The 10,495-nt window shown below is 40.2% G+C and overlaps 2 protein-coding genes across 2 annotated transcripts; both read left to right on the forward strand.

The window, feature by feature from the left end:
• The first annotated feature begins 288 nt into the window (after positions 1-288).
• Positions 289-5,094, forward strand: OPN3 (opsin 3). Its single transcript, XM_060077847.1, has 3 exons — positions 289-358; positions 648-1,028; positions 5,012-5,094. Exons 1-3 carry the CDS (start codon positions 289-291, stop codon positions 5,065-5,067), a joined length of 507 nt encoding a protein of 168 aa, XP_059933830.1. The 3' UTR covers positions 5,068-5,094.
• Positions 5,095-5,342: 248 nt separating this feature from the next.
• On the forward strand, positions 5,343-9,929 carry CHML (CHM like Rab escort protein). The gene has a single exon (XM_060090913.1). The coding sequence runs from the start codon at positions 5,350-5,352 to the stop codon at positions 7,303-7,305; it is 1,956 nt and encodes a 651-aa protein (XP_059946896.1). The 5' UTR covers positions 5,343-5,349; the 3' UTR covers positions 7,306-9,929.
• The last annotated feature ends 566 nt before the right edge of the window (positions 9,930-10,495 follow it).

The raw sequence follows: 10,495 nt of genomic DNA on the forward strand, positions 1-10,495 counted from the left end.
GCTTCAAGTATAGCACCACCTCTGCACCTGCTAGATATGGTCTGGAGATCGAAGGCGCAGCCTGGGGGTCGCCACAGTGAGGGCCTTAGCGACTGGGTGTATCCACTGCTACTTCAGGGAGGACAGGAAGGGCAATATGGGCAGGGCTGGGGTGTGGCCTGGGTTTGCATTAAGTGTGCGACTCTGTTTGGCAGCGGGTCGTAACAGCTTCCTGGGGAGGGAGAAGCCAAGGACGGGGGTCCCTCGTGTAACCCCCTCATGAGCACGTGGTGGGCCAGGAGCCCATAAATGTTCCTGAATGAGTGGGTGGGCGGTGAACGCCAAGAGGCCTTCCAGCTGGGTGAGGGGGAGCTGCGGAGTGAGTAATCACGGTGGTTGATCTGCCTCCCGGCTCTCACTGACTGGGCGGGTGGGGCCTGGGTACCGGAAGGAGGCGAGGGAAGGGGAACCTGAAGAGCAGGGACTCAGCTAAGACTGCGAGAAGGGGCGGGGCTACAAGGCGCATCGCGGCAAGACTACAATGGCGGGAAGGGGCGGGGTTACGAGGAGCGCCGGGGGCGGGGAGAGGGCCCCGAGCGGCATCTAGCTACCCGCGCATTGGCCGGAGGGGGCGACGGGTACCTCGGAGCGCCCTGCGCCCCACCCAGAACCTAGCGCGCCGGCGCCCGGCTTGCACACGTCAAGGCACTGCGGCGGCGGCGGAGCCGGCTGGGAGGGCGGCGAGGGGCTGTGGCCTGGGCAGCCGAGGCTTACGCAGCCTGTCAGCCAGGGTGCCTACGAGCTCCTGGTGCTTCTGCTTGGCTCCGTGGGACTGCTGGGCGTCTGCAGCAGCCTGCTGGTGCTCGTCCTCTACTTCAAGTTCCCGTGGCTCCGCAGCCCCGCCCGCCTCTTCCTGCTTCACGTCAGCCTCGGCAACCTGCTACCCTCCGTCCTCCGAGCCGCGCTAGCTTTCGCGTTCCGCCCGAGGGGCGGCGTGGTGGGGGGAGCCACGAACTGCGTGTGGGGCGGCTTCAGCAACAGCCTGTGGGGTGAGTGGCCGGGATAGACCTCCCGCTCCTGCGGCCTCCTGCCCCCGGCCCCGCCCCCTCCCGCTCCTGGACCCCAACCTCGCGGCGGTGCTCGCCTGACTTCACTTCCCCCTACCTCTATTCTTCTGGTCTCACCTCCTGCCCTGTGACCTCACCTTCCCCCTGATCTCACCCGCTTCCCCCCACCTCTCCTCCTTCTCCGCCGACCTCTCCTCCTCCAGCACTCGCTGATCTCCCTCCCTCCCTGTGCTCACCAGGCCCTACGCCAACCCAAACCCCAGCCTGTCTGCAGCCCCATCTCCCCTGTGCCCACCTCCTCCATACCCCTTTCTGGCCGCTGTGCAGCTCATCTCACTTCTCTGCTTTCATTTCCTAATTTAATTCAACAGGGCACGAGACAATGGCTTTTACACTTTGAGGAAAGAAATGAGGGGCTGTGGAGTGAAGAGATTCAAAGAAAAAGTGTTTGTTTTGTGAAAGTTGGAGAGGGTGATGAGAAAAGATCTAATTCCTATATTACTTCCCGAAACTGAGAGGTAGAAACCTAACATAGTAGTAATGTGTAAATTCTTTTAAAAATTTGCCCATTAGCAGTTGTAAACCTTTGACTGCTTCCTAGGAAGTGAGATCGTTTTATTCAGGTCCTCAGAATGCAAATTGGCATGTGCCCTATTAGCTATTTTTACTATAATTTCCTCCTTATAGTTTCCAGCACACCAAAATCTAAGGTGCGTTTGCAAATGGCTCAGAGAATCCCATCTCAAATGAACAAATAATTAGCTGTGCAGCCAGTAGATGTCATTAAAGTAGAACTTGATTGTGAATACAATACTCTTAACCCGTATGGAAGATTTAAGTCTCACTGAGACTTGACATTTTGAAGGATGAACCAGCCAGTGTGTCACTGAAGATGTGATTTTTCTAAGATTGGGAAAGTATCTTTTTGTGTATGCTCCAGAATTTCATTTGTACAAAGATTTGAAATAGAAATGTATATTTCTCAGGTCTTAAATTTCCTTTAAAAAAAAAAGAATCCTGAAATCCATTGATAATTTATTACTGCCTTTATCTTGGCAGGTTTATGAGAATAAAATCTTTGTAGTGTTATCAAAAGTATTTTCTTATTCACCAACCTTCTATGTGGTGATAAATCCAAATATTATATTTGTTATGATTCCTTTTTTTATCTCTTGAGGGAAACAAGAAAATGTAATCGAGATCATAATTTTATTTATTTGATTGTCTCAATGATTCTAATATTCTAATACTACCTACCCCTTCCCCAATAACCCCTTATCTGAGAACTTCATTTATACAAATATTTGAAACTTGGGAGGGGGCTGTAGGTGTGTGATGGTGGTGATATAGATCACACTATAGATTACACTCTTTGTATTAATTTAAATTACCTAACAGGCAATGTTTCAGGCAGGGCTAAGCTTTAAAGAGGGCAATTCAAGCCAAGCCCTAAAGTGTCATCAGTAGCAGAAATTGGGTCACAGACATTAAAGTTCTTATCTTTAAGAAGTGTTTTATCTGTGCTGGGAAATTCAGCTTCTATCCTGACTCAGGTGCCTGGGAATTTGAAAACGGGTATATTGAGTTTTTTATTAGTACCAGCATTCCCCTTCTTCCTCATCCCTTCTATCTTGTGGCCCCACCCTGCTGTGTCTCCTTGTCTCTTCCATCCTTTTTCCTCCCTCGTCATCCCTGCTTGGGTCACACCTCAGTCAGAAGGGATTTTCTAAGACTGCTAGAAATGTTCACCACACAGTATTTTGCCTGACTACTGCTCTTTCTCTGGGCATTTCTTTAGTGCTTTCAACAATGACTTTAATCTGTTTTGAAGTTAGAGGTGGAAACTCTGGGGCAAGAGGTTCTGAGTCTTGTTTAAGCCCTGGGAGACAAGTCAATAGTGGGTTATGGTGGAGCTGAAAAAGTTCTTAGCAAAGATTAAGAATTTCTTTGCCTGGGGTAAATTCCAAAGACTGTGCTTCTAGGTAAGAGTTAAAGATGAAAAGAGGGAGGGTGCTTCCCTCATTGTTATCCCTGAGCAAGAACTAACCAACCATGGAGTACTGAAGGGGCAGAACATTTTAAAATACCAAAAGTGGCTGCTTGCTCCAGAGGCTTCTGGAGAGGCTGCCCTATCAAGTGGAAAGACCACTGGCCTGATGGTGTGAGAGTGGGTCCCACTCTTGATCCTGTGGCTACCCATCATGTGGACTTTCCCAGTCACTTAATTTCTCCAGCCATCAGTTTTCTCATCATTTTTACGGGGTAGTTGAGCTAAATGTGTTAAGGTTGTCCTGTCCTGCCTTGTATTATGAGGACTCCTTTGATACCTATAGGTTAGAAGGTGCCTGGTTTTAGCACTTATAGCTTATATCCTCTCTCTTACTCCCAACCCTCAGCTGTATCCCCTTCTAAGCTGAGAATAAGTACATACTATGGTTACACTTCTTCACATACCCTCATGGGTTCTGTCTTCCTCTGCACACCCTGCTGGATGAAAGCAGAATAAGTAACTCAAACATACTCACATACTTATGTGAGTAGGCCTGGTAGCCACTTCATTCTGTGCTCAGTTCCTTGTTTCTGAGGGAATGTTGAAAGCAAGTGGAATCCCTGATATTCTTGAGGCAGAGACTTTGACTAGACAGGACTATTAAGATTGCCATCTCAAACTGAGCAGTCAGTTCAGTGAATTAGTCAATTTAATCTAAGTTCCAGTTGAATGGCTTGTTTTACAGATGTCTAAGGTAATTAGTCATCTTAGCTTAGGCGGACCCAATATACACTGATCTCGGATAATTAGTCATCTTAGCCTAGGCGGACCCAATATGCACTGATCAGTAAGTATAGTGGTAAGAAAAATCAGAGCTCAAGAAACTCACTCTTGTTGTGCAATGATGAATGACAGAAAGGCCACCTAACATGTATGTAATGCTTTAGCATAAAGACTTCCAGGTGAGTATGCCTTTCAACTCTTTGGCTGTTGCACCTCTGGCCATACCTACCACCACACAGGTGTTCTGCACATGGAGTATAATCAGGATGACGCTGGACAGGAGAGACTTTCTTCACTACCACCTCCTACCCCTTCAAAAACAAGAAAAACAAACAACGTGTTAATCTTGGCAGAGGGTGTTTGGACAGCCCTTTATCTTGGAAGACAGAGATTCAGGGTCTCAGAGCTAGAGTCTCGCAAAATGCAAGTCACCCTATGTTGACTTGGGTTTTAGAAATAGGTGTTATTTTATGTTAAGATATTTTAACATATGGACCCAGGACTTTTCCTTTTTAACTTATACCTAAAAAACACCCCTGTGCATATGTACATTCATATAAGGATTTCTTATAAAAATATTTTCCCTTCAGTAGACCAGTTCTTTCATATACCTAAATATTTTAAAATGCTAGTTGTATTATTGAATTCATCCTTTTTTAATAATCTGAATAGCTAATTCAGTTGAAATAGTCTCATGTTGCTCCCATAAGATTCAAATGGTAGGTGGGACATGGAAAAATCTTCTATTTGTCTGTCCTAGAAGCATCCACAGACTATTGTCACAGAAATATGCATAATCATGACAGTGTGCACATTGTATACAGTCTGTTTCCATAAACACAGTGGAGCCACATGTTACTTGCAATTTAATCTCGCAGTTGTATATCATTTATTCAGATATTTAAAAGCAAAAATTATAGAATTGTATTATGTTAATTCTTCTTTATTTTTGTGGGATGTTATTTTATCTATTCTTCATTGTTGAATTGCCTGATTTGGAGGAGTCTATATCTTTTGTTCATTTTCAGGAAATTAGAAGAGATGTGAGAAAGCATTTAATGACTTGCTTTAGTAGAGGCTCATGTCCTAAAAACAAGTTGGGCTCCATTGGATTGTAATTTATTTTGCATGAAATTACTTTTCTCTTAATATTGTTCACAATTGTATTCTTTCTTGAATTTTCTTCTTTCAGAGAAGAGTTCCAGTCACAAATGCATATGTGATAACATTTTTGACATTCACTGCTAAGATGAAATGCAGAAGTGAACACCACACACTCGTTCTAGTATTCTCAGATATGATTAGATGTACTTTATCATGTTTTTATGCTACTGACCTATAAGAAAAAAATACTAAAAAAGGGTAGCAGTTAAACACCTAGTACCTGCAACTTCAGTACGTCTGGGATGATCTGGAATATCACAAGGAGAGATTTTATTACAGCATATTCACACCTTATCTGAGCCCTCAGCCTAGGTTCATACACATTTCCTTCATTAGAAGTTGTCACCAGACACTTTACCTCCCAGGATGGACAACAGTCTCCCAACAGAGTTTGATGTGGTTGTAATTGGGACAGGTTTGCCTGAATCCATCCTTGCAGCTGCATGTTCCAGAAGTGGTCAGAGGGTTCTGCATCTTGATTCAAGAAGTTACTATGGAGGAAACTGGGCTAGTTTCAGCTTTTCAGGATTGCTCTCCTGGTTGAAGGAATATCAGCAAAACAGTGACATTGGGGAAGAAAGTACTGCTGCATGGCAAGACATGATCCATGAAACAGAAGAAGGCATCACTCTTCGCAAGAAGGATGAAACCATTCAACACACAGAAGTTTTTTGTTATGCCAGTCAGGATATGGATGACAATATTGAAGAGATTGATGATCTGCAGAAAAATCCTTCCTGGGTAGCATCTAGTACCCTCATTAAGCCTCTGGATTCTACATGCATGTCTGAAGAAATGCACCCGTTATATGTTTCTAGCTATGAAGTGCCTGCAAAAGGCACTCCAGAAAACAATGGAGAAGTAACTGATACGGCAGAAACCTTGGTGAAAGAAGAATATTGTGGATATAAAACTTATAAACACAGAGTTTCAGATGGTGCTAAAGACGAAATCAAACCTATATTGGAAGACAACAGTGATCCACCAAAGAGAAACAGGATTACTTACTCTCAAATAGTTGAAGAAGGCAGGAGGTTTAATATTGACTTGGTATCAAAGCTGCTTTATTCCCAGGGACTGTTAATTGATCTTTTAATCAAATCAAATGTTAGTCGTTATGCAGAATTTAAAAATGTCACTAGGATTCTTGCATTTCGAGAAGGAAAAGTAGAGCAGGTGCCTTGCTCCAGGGCAGATGTCTTTAATAGCAAAGAGCTCACTATGGTTGAAAAGAGGATGCTAATGAAATTTCTTACATTTTGTTTAGACTACGAACAACATCCTGATGAATACCAAGCTTTCATGCAATGCTCATTTTCAGAGTACTTAAAAACCAAAAAATTAACCCCCAGCCTCCAACATTTTGTACTACACTCAATTGCAATGATGTCAGAGTCATCTTGCACAACAATAGAAGGCCTTAAAGCAACAAAAAACTTTCTTCAGTGTCTTGGAAGGTTTGGCAACACTCCCTTTTTATTTCCCTTGTATGGCCAAGGAGAAATTCCCCAGTGTTTCTGCAGGATGTGTGCAGTTTTTGGTGGAATATATTGTCTTCGCCATAAAGTACAATGCCTTGTAGTTGACAAAGAATCTGGAAGATGTAAAGCAATTATAGATCACCTTGGTCAAAGAATAAATGCTAAATATTTCATTGTGGAGGATAGTTACCTTTCTGAGGAAACATGCTCAAATGTGCAGTACGAACAGATCTCCAGGGCAGTGCTCATTACGGATCAGTCTATACTAAAGACAGATTCAGATCAGCAGATTTCCATTTTGATAGTACCTCCAGAGGAACCAGGAGCATGTGCTGTTCGAGTCACTGAATTGTCTTCTTCAACCATGACGTGCATGAAAGACACCTGTCTGGTACATCTGACCTGTTCATCTTCCAAAACAGCAAGAGAAGACTTAGAATCAGTCGTGAAGAAATTATTCACCCCATATGCTGAAACAGAAACAGACAAGGAAGAACTTGCAAAGCCAAGACTCTTGTGGGCTCTTTATTTTAACATGAGAGATTCCTCAGGAGTCAGCAGAAGCTCATATAATGGCTTACCTTCCAATGTTTATGTCTGCACTGGGCCTGACGGTGGACTAGGAAATGAACACGCAGTCAAGCAAGCTGAAACACTCTTTAAGGAGATCTTTCCAAGTGAAGAATTCTGCCCTCCACCTCCAAATCCAGAAGACGTTTTCTTTGATGGTGATGATAAGCAACCAGAGCCTCTTGGAGCCAATACTATAATAATAGCCCAACTAGAATCCTCTGACGGAAGGAAAAACCTAGGAAGCTCAGAGAAGCACCTTCAAAATTAGAAAAAAGCAAACTGGAAATGCTACTTTGGGCCTTCATCCAGTATCAGAATATTCTCATTTAAAGGACAGTTTCCTATATGAGTAATTAGAATTGGTTATTTGATGAATGCCATGCAGATGTTGTCTGTAATTCTCTTTGTGACTTTCAGTTATTGGATGTATTTGTTAACCTATCAATAACTGATTTATTGGTTATTGGACTTCTTTTTGTTTCAGAATGGGCTCCATGAGCCAGAATCTTAAACAGGGTTAGCTTTATTTTAGTACTGGGTATATATGTGAGGGTTCCATATTAGCCATAGTGCTTAAAGGAAATGGTATTGTATCTGCTGATCTTCAGATTTTATTATTGTCTACAGAACAATAGCATCTAAGGAATATTTTAATTACTTTTGTAGCTATTACAGTTGCTACCACCTCTAAATAGTGAAACACACACAGAGGAAATTATGTGGGTCTTTTGTTTATAAGATAAACATAATATATTAAGTATGATCCTTTATTTGTGAAGGTGATGTTTACAATACATCTTGCAGTTTAATTCTCCTACTTGACCCTTGTAACCAATGAGGCAGTGACGCCACCACAGTCTTATGCATTGCAAAAAGAGAGAGTTCATTTGTAGTTGAAGAGCTCATTCTTGGGAGGTTCAGTCCAAAGAAAATATAGGGGAAAAGATTAGTTCTGGTTTAATACTTCAGAAAATTTCTGAGGAGCACTGCTCTGGCACCTAAAAGAAAAGAACAAAGTAACTCAGGCTAAAGAAAAAATAAATTGCTCCAGGAAGAGATATTTCAGAATGCTTGTTCTGAAATTGCTAAGGAGAAACTGAATGAAGCATTTTTAACCTGGGGTTACATATGGTTTTTAAAATCCATCTGTAAATAGATTTCCCAAGGTTTCTCAGTGAAAGTGAAGCATACAATCTTGTTGGCTCCACCACTTTAATTAGTAACACTACAGTTGATAGGAGTGAATCAAAGGAGGGTTACCATGTCCCTTTGGTTGTGTCCCACCCCACAAATAATGAGGTAAATGCCTTCATAATCGACTCCTTCCTCTTAGCTGTTATCTAGAGGATAGAAAACATTTTTTTCCAGAACTACCAGAAGTCATAAAGCTGGTTATACGGTAGCAGCAGATGCTTGTGGAGCTGTCAAAAGAAATAAACTTCCTTCCCTTTAGGTCACTGTTTCCATTCCTCAGACAGAGAATGATAATCCTATAGGAAGGATTTAGGAAGGGATAGGAAAGGATATAGGAAGCCCTTTTAATTACAGTTCTTGTCCTGGAACAGAGCATTTGCTATGTGCTAGGCACTTATTGTGCTCTCTAATTACAGTTTCTCAACAACCCTGTGAGGCAGATATTATTGAATACATTTTCAAAGAGGAAATAAAGACTTAATAATTCTCTCAGGCTGGTTTGTGGAAGAGCCAACATTGGAATCCAGGCTTTCATGATTTCAAAATCTTTCAACTGATGTTAACTGTTAGAAGAGTGTAGGTACTGTAGGAGAAGGAAAAGATGCTCATGAAAACCAGTCTAGCATTGCTAGTGAATCAAAGTAGACAGACATCTCTTGGCTTATTATTGAGTCAGAGAAATATGAAAATAAAGATTAATTAAAAATAAATATGGCTTAGAGCTGTGGATCTCATTGAAGCAGAATTTGTCTGTTTTAACAAAATCATACTTTTTAATGTATCTCTTGATTATTGTGTTATAAAAAGTAATGTTACTAGGCCAAAATATGCTTTGAATAGTTTTTTGTTGATCTTCTATATGTGAGGAAAATGAAATAAGAAAGATTTAAGTAATTTTCAGCTTACTGAAGGAGAGAAGTCATGAATTGGTATTAATATGTATGTTTTGAATCTAGCAGATCTATTATTGGGTGGGTTCTAAGGCTTAAACTTATCAAAACAACTGAAATGTCTGAAATAGACCTAAAAATTAGTTATTAAAATGTAAAAGAATTTAAGATGTTAAGTGAAATGGAGGTGAAGGTAATCCAGACCTATTGAAAAAATTTTAATTTCCATATCATGAATATTTTTATTCATAAGAATTTGAGAAGGGTAACGAGAAGTTGCAAAAAACGATAGAACCAAAGATAATGGAAACAGGAAAATGTTAGATTATTGATAAAATAAGGGTTTTAAAAACTAAGAAAATGAATATATTGGTTTCCTACTTGAATGCAAATAAATTGGAAATGAGAAAAGTTATTACCAATAAAAAGCATTTTAAAAATTAGAGGATATTATAACCTAGTATAATTTTTTGACAAGTTGGAATTTTACCCTATGGGCTTATTGATGAACTTTTTCAAAGGTTCAAAGTATAAATAATATGTGTATCAAAAGATGATATAATATTTGCATTTTGAGGTTAATATTGCCTCAATGCTAGGAGTCAAACATTTTGAAAAGGGTTTCATTCTGAACAAATGCAAAATATTAGCAAATGATACACAACATAAAAATAATTATTTACTGTGACTCAGGATTATAAGGTTGGTGTCCAACAGAATAACCATTAAATCAATATCAGCAGAACAAAATAGTAAAAATGCAAAGTATTAACTACAGGTAACTTTAAAAATATTAATAAAATTCATTTTATTTAATTATCTCTGGTAATGATATTTTGGTTTCTCATTGTGATAAGTAATTACTTAAAATGAAGAACTAACATCATTCCTATTAGGAAAGCATAAGAAACATTTCTCAAGCACAAATTAAATAATCTTGGCACTACTTTTATTTATATATGGTTAAAAAAGCTCATCGTTGTAATAAATCATTAATAAGTATTCATAAATGAGAAAGATAAGGAAAGAGCACAAATATTTTCTATTGACATGGCTTTTGAACTAGTGAAACCTGTAGTATCATAAACATGCTGACAATAAAAGACTTAATTCAGGAAGTTGCAGGATATATAACTTATTAATCTTATTTCTAGATTCAAACAGTGACAAACTACAACTTAAAGTGTTTGGGTATTAACATATACTAGCCATTTAAAGAAAGTTATACAACTATGTTGAGATAAGAAAGATGCTTATATAGAAGCAGGTTACAGGAACTGCATCCTAGTATAATGAAAAGGAAGTAAATAGGAAATCTGAAAACCAAAATTAGTGTCCTCACTTTACTACTTACAAGTTGTGTAATCTTGGGAA

The sequence above is a fragment of the Mesoplodon densirostris genome, chromosome 2, assembly GCF_025265405.1.
Source record: "Mesoplodon densirostris isolate mMesDen1 chromosome 2, mMesDen1 primary haplotype, whole genome shotgun sequence".
Taxonomy (NCBI): Eukaryota; Metazoa; Chordata; class Mammalia; order Artiodactyla; family Ziphiidae; genus Mesoplodon; species Mesoplodon densirostris.

Excerpts from the sequence above, each read along its gene's own strand:
- OPN3 (XM_060077847.1), top strand. The coding sequence starts at position 289 with ATGTTCCTGAATGAGTGGGTGGGCGGTGAACGCCAAGAGGCCTTCCAG. Across the intron at positions 359-647 it reads GGGTGAGGGGGAGCTGCGGA|AACCTAGCGCGCCGGCGCCC; the intron begins GTGAGTAATCAC and ends CGCCCCACCCAG. Across the intron at positions 1,029-5,011 it reads CTTCAGCAACAGCCTGTGGG|AGAAGAGTTCCAGTCACAAA; the intron begins GTGAGTGGCCGG and ends TTCTTCTTTCAG.
- CHML (XM_060090913.1), top strand. The coding sequence starts at position 5,350 with ATGGACAACAGTCTCCCAACAGAGTTTGATGTGGTTGTAATTGGGACA.